The 6,000-nt window shown below is 40.1% G+C and overlaps 1 protein-coding gene across 1 annotated transcript in view; it reads right to left on the reverse strand.

Annotated features, from left to right (window-relative positions):
* LOC111573259 (uncharacterized protein C14orf132) overlaps positions 1–5,790 on the reverse strand; it is a 30,823-nt gene extending 25,033 nt beyond the window's left edge. Inside the window, exon 1 of the mRNA XM_023277328.3 lies at positions 5,429–5,790. Within this exon, the coding sequence (XP_023133096.1) occupies positions 5,429–5,455 (27 nt within the window). The 5' untranslated portion in view covers positions 5,456–5,790. The remainder of the gene's footprint in view (positions 1–5,428) is intronic.
* Positions 5,791–6,000: the final 210 nt, after the last annotated feature.

Here is a 6,000-nt window from a genome sequence, read left to right on the forward strand (position 1 = left end):
GGTTGCTGAACATGTTAACCTCTGCAGACAGAATATGCTGCAGAATCAATCCATAATGTTTTTGCTCTTGCAGGAATCCAAATTTTGATTCAACTGAGCAAAGACTACAGCTGCTATGTGTCTGAGTGTGTAAGCAAATAGGTATAATATATAATATATAGGTTAATGAAACCATACCAAGCAAGATCTGAGGATAGCCATGCCAAATGATGGTTTCACCACAAATAACCATATCTTTTCACTCTAATGGAACAAACAATGATGCTATCACACGCCAACATAATTGTACATATCGACTAATTAATCATACACAGGGATAAATTATTGCTCAGATCCAATGATTAGCACACACCTGGACCCACTGGATGGATTTTCTCTGCTTCTGTAGTTGCCACAGCAATCTTGAAGAATGGGGGAGGGGTTTAACATACCGTCAGCTGTTTACAGTGTTGTTTGGCACCTGCTTCCAGGCGTGATCAGAGCCAAAAATGGAGGCCTGCAATTGCCTGCTAGTTAGTCAATTGTTCCTATTGATGGCACAAAGATTTCTCACTTCAACAGAAAGACAGTGAACCTGCAGGTGCTCATTTAACACCGTTTGACAGTGACTCTCCACTCGCTCCACTCTGAGCACTTTTAATGAAACTTTGGTCTTATTAAGGGGAGGCTCACATAAAAATCTGTCAACCAAACTGACATTTCTGCCAAAATAGAGCCCACGGTGTTTTTTTTTTTTGAGTGCTCTTGCCTCCTGTGCATTCTCTGCTCTTTGTGGATGACGTACATCCATCAGGAGGGAGTAAGCTATGAAGGGGCCCTGCTGTGAAGAGCCCGACCTCTCCTTCAACCCAGCAGTGAAAATCATCTATTAATGGAGTTGTGTCAAGCAGGGTGACATGTTCCACTTCTTCATGTTGCTTTCTGCGCCTTCACTCTCTATAAATGGCTTTAAATGGTGGTTATGAGATCACATATTCGCGTTGTATAACCAGAGATGCACAAAAAGGGATTTTGTTGTTTTTAGTTCAACTTAATTGAACAATAATCGACATGTAGGGATAAAATGTGCAAATAAATAAAGTATGAAAGTCAGTAAAATGAAACGTCTTCACATCTTCAAGTGGCTTTTCTTGAAAAGTTTCTAAAAATAGAAAATGGCCCCTAACAAAGATAAGGTCGCCTGCTTTTGAATGTTCTTTAAGCTCCTTTCGATTTGTTCGAGCTGATTTTTATTTTCTCAATCCGTTTACAGAACTCCAAAGTCAAATCAATGGGAAAAGACTGAAAAAAACCAAGGCTGCTGCAAGTTTTCACTATCTCAAGACTACAGCTTCCATATGAAACCAGCTGCTCAAAAAGCAGACAAAAGCAGACCAGAGGGGAAATGAACTACTCGAGATGAAAAGGCCGCTGTGCCATTATTACCCTCTTCAAATAAGCCTCGACTATAGCGACTGGGGGATTTTCAAAAAGAGACCGTCAGGGCATGAAAAATTCACAGTGAGATAATGTGATTATGTAATTCATTTCTTTTTATGCAATTGACAACAAATATGATCTTGATTTAAACCTTGTGGTAGCTGCAACCCCAGGAAGTGTGTTTTCATTTGTGAACTTGCCTTTCTGAAACTGGCATCATATCTGTGGATTGGTGCACAAACACAACATCTTGCTGCGTCTCCAACATGTTCTTTCTAACTTTAAGTCATCTACACAGCTTGTATTGACTCTCAGGCTGTTGCAGTGGTATCATTTAGAACCAAAGTAAACTAAAGCATTTTTTTTCTTATTTTTTTCTGATGCTGGTCTGGGTGCCCTGGTGTTGTGGTTAAACACAGATGGCTCTGTTTGCTGCAGCTGTCAGTCCTTCTCTACATCCTTATCCTTTCATTCCTGTCTGTCCTCTTTAACACGAGAAGAGATGGACAACCCTGTCAGGTAGAATGGCTCGGAGCCACGGTTTCACTGAATAAGTGAATGAGTAATGCAGAAGGAAGCCCTTTCATGAAGAGACGGAGAATATGGAAATAAGACTAATACTGCTTCTGAAGTATGACTAAACATGTAAGTGGGGAGAATGTTTTGCAGCAAATAAAAAACAGATTTCTGTGCCATTTTTTTTCAAATTCAAGTCTGTCCAGGCTAAAAAATGAGTAAAAGGTCAATGATACCCGGGTCACTGTGTGCTGGATAGACAAAGCCTGAAGGGTTTTACTGCCCTGAGCGCCAGATCTGTCTGCTGAAGCAAGTCCGAGGCTGGAAAAATGCCCAGGATTGCTCTGGAGCCTGTCTAAAACACATCAAAGCTGACCTCTACATCAGCTAGTAACACACTGACTCCCTTTTTTATGCCTGAACATCTGCCAATTAAACATTCTGACAGCCACAGTCTTCACAAGGCTCATCTGAAAACCTCACCCTCCACATCGGAGCTATGGCAAGTCCTGCAAAACCTTTCTCGGTTGAGTCTAATTGAAAAGATAAAGAAGAAATCACCTCATTGCACTCGGCTTAGTATTCAAACGCTTCAATGTGATTGTCACCTATTAATCCATGTTTTGCAATGCTTGAGGATGCCACCACTTTCAGCATAATGAAGGATGCCCTTTTTCATTTGAAACCAGTGAGGCGTCGCCGCCAAATGCAAATCATTTACCAAACACAAAAGTGCACGCATTGTTCTGTCGAGAGCTATTTAGTATGTTTCTGTGATATCGTACAAAGCCCCTTTAACAGGAAGAAGAGTGATCAGTGCAGCCAAACAATGGCCAATTACGTTACCAATTTGAATTTGTATTCTGTATAATGGTACATACACGGTGTATGTAAATGCCAAGAAAACTCCTCAATTTCTAGAGGAAGTGAAATTCTAGAAAGATGTATCACACTGCAGCAGTAATGACCTGCCCATCCTCTGAACTGCTCATTCTTCATCCTCAACATGGAGAAAAATCAGTAACCAGCTCCTCTGAGTTAGAGTTCTTTAAAAACTTTAGGAGGGAACAGTTATGGCAACATCCGTCATCTTTTAGAGACAAAGTGATGGTGAAGGTCCAATGATTTGCAGGCGGCAGAGCTACACTGAGATGGATGGGCAAAAAAATCATCCATTGTGAAGTCGGTCTTCAAAACTCCAGGGACGTTTGCCTGACTTCATTCACAATCACCATTACAGAGTGACTCAGGGCACTGGAATGAATTTCACTTCAGTTAAATTAGCCATCACTGATCTGAGAGGGCGGCATTCTTTGAGGGGGCGGGGAAGGTACGTGGCTGAGAGGAAAAAAGGTGAAAGGGAACTATCAAAGGAGAAGTGTGAACTAATGGGGTCATGAGGTACTGTACGCTTAATTGGAGTCTGTCTCTTTGCAACACCGTGGATAATTCACTTAAAAGTTGTTTTTATCTTCCATAAACATGCACTATTTGCTATATAGTGCACTATATTACTATCTTCTGTCATTTAATTTGAGTATATGAATGTTGTGTGTAAATTTGTCCTCAAAAATGGCACAACTGAACAAAAAACGAGCATCTCATTACTTCCTTTTAACAATTCCACAGCGAAATGCTTCGTGTTTAGATGCAACAATTATAGTTGTGGGACTCAAAATCGTCAGCGATACGATGCAAAATGATATTCACAATTTCAGTTTACTACTTGCTAGAGAGTGCACATTATAGGCCATAAGGGGTGATTTTGTAACCAGCAGTTAGTTTCAAGTGAGCATTCTTGTGTTTGTGCAGTGGACACAGTCCCACAGCAGTTTGCTAGATGCTGGATGTCACTGTGACATCCAGCGTTTTGTCAGATCTGTTACCAAACAAATACTCTTTTTGTAGTCTGTCACTACATCCTTAAATCATTGTCTACATGTCCTCCATTATAGCAGCTTTGTGACTGTTGTTTAGTTTTTCTGCTAACCAAACATGCCACTATATCAGCTGAGACTAACATTCTGCATAAGTTTGTTTATTGTTGACCAACATGTCAGGTATTTTACTGCTTTATACTTTACTCTTGTCTTATTTTGTCTGATAAGGAAACAAATACTCAAAAAAAAATCTGTTTCCAATTATATGAGATTAGAAAAAGTCTAAAGAATGACACAATATTCACATTTCGAAGTTGGATTTGAGGAATTTTTAAACATTTTTTCATCAGATTACCAAATTGTCTTTTATTTGATTTACCAATTAACTGACAAATTGTTCCAGCTCGAACTTCTTGTACTCACTCAGGGGACTTGATTGATTTTTTTTTTTTGTTTGTTTGTTTCTTCCTGACACTGGAACTAAATTCACCTTCTCCACCTTTGTGACTTTTGATGCTTCGTGCTCTCCATAGTTATTCCTCCACCTCCCTTTCAATCGGGTCATATTGAACAACAACGTACTCTCAGATGGGTCCATGCTCCAATGCATTTCCAATTAGAGGTCCTTGATTTAAAAAGATTTGGGGGCATTTGGCTTCGTCTGGTCCCGCAGAACAGCCGGGGAGGGGAAAAAAACTAAAATAATGCTATGAACCCTTTAATGGTAGTTGTACAGGAAGTGACAACGTAGATGGCACCAGACAAACCATAAGCCAGACTCATGGAGAGGAGGGGGAGGACATGAAGAATAGCAGATCAGCTCGAAATGAAAATAAACCACATGTCCACAACAGATGCACAACAGCACATGTTCTGTGTGGAGCCAAAATCAGTTGTATTACTGCAATACAGTAACAACAGCAATTTCCATAAATGTATGGAGTATGATTAAGGTGGAGCAAGTGATAAAATTAAATAGAAATATATTAAAGAAAGTGACGGTGAAGTTAAATGCCACTTCAGTAAGAGTCTTTGCGCTTGATTTTGATGCAGAAAGGACACAAAAATGCAATGTACCCAAGGCAAGCAAAAACCTAAAGCCTAATAAACTTTGGAATTAGAATCACATCTGAACACATTTTCAAAGATATAAAATTGTCAAAAGTCCCATCTGTAGCCACCACACTAGTTCTTCAACTGTATTAAGGGAATATACAATGATTTCTGCAAATATGTAAATATCAAAAGCAAGACACACTTGACTTTATAAACTACAAAACCTAAATCCTAATTAATTTTGAAATTAAAATCACATTTGAAAACATCTTCAAAGACCATACTACTGCCAAAAGTCCCATCTGTAGCCACCACACCGGTTCTTTAACAGGATCAGTGGAACATGCATGGATTTCTCCAGATAAATAGAATAGTATGAGATGCTTTTCTTCTTGATCAACGATTTTCAGACGTTTTTGTCGCCCACTGTTAAGACGTGAAGTGAACTTGTTGACCAGCCACGCCCATGAAATCAAATGTAATAAAGAAAATGTAAAAGTTCAGACGAATCAAAAATCTTTAAACAGTTTGACGGAAAAAAAAAAAAAAAATCTCACCTGAGCAGCCATGAATGACAGATCCATACTGTTGCTCCGTTCAAGCCAAGGCACTCAATGAAAGATGCAAACGTGCGTGGGTTTTTCTCTTATTCCCCGTTAGAGCATTGGACTGCTGGTTTCTTCGTTTTCTGTTTCTTTTCTTTTTTAGCCACCAATCTGCAAGTTGGCGGACTTCACGTGACGAGCATGTCGAAGAGGAAGAGTCGAAGAGTGGAACAAGGAAGAGGAGAAAAACGAAGGGAAATAACGAGAGAGGAGGAAAAAGAAGAGGAGCGGACGGAGTAATGAAGAGATGTGGCGGCGAGAGAGTGGAGGAGGCGGAGGAGCGACTGTCACATATAACGGAGGAGGCGCAGATCCGCTCTCTCCCTCACTGTCTCTCATCTCCCTGCCTCCTCATCCCACCTCTCTCCTTTCATTCCCGTCTCTTCCACTCTTTCTGTGCCTCGTGTCATTTATTTTTCGTTTATTTTTGTTCTCCCTCTTCCTATGGAAATTGACACTCTGTGGGTATAAAGTACCATTTCCCTACTTCTGGTATGTTTTTGCATGTTCCGATTTCCCTTCAG

This window comes from Amphiprion ocellaris, chromosome 20, assembly GCF_022539595.1.
Source record: "Amphiprion ocellaris isolate individual 3 ecotype Okinawa chromosome 20, ASM2253959v1, whole genome shotgun sequence".
Taxonomy (NCBI): Eukaryota; Metazoa; Chordata; class Actinopteri; family Pomacentridae; genus Amphiprion; species Amphiprion ocellaris.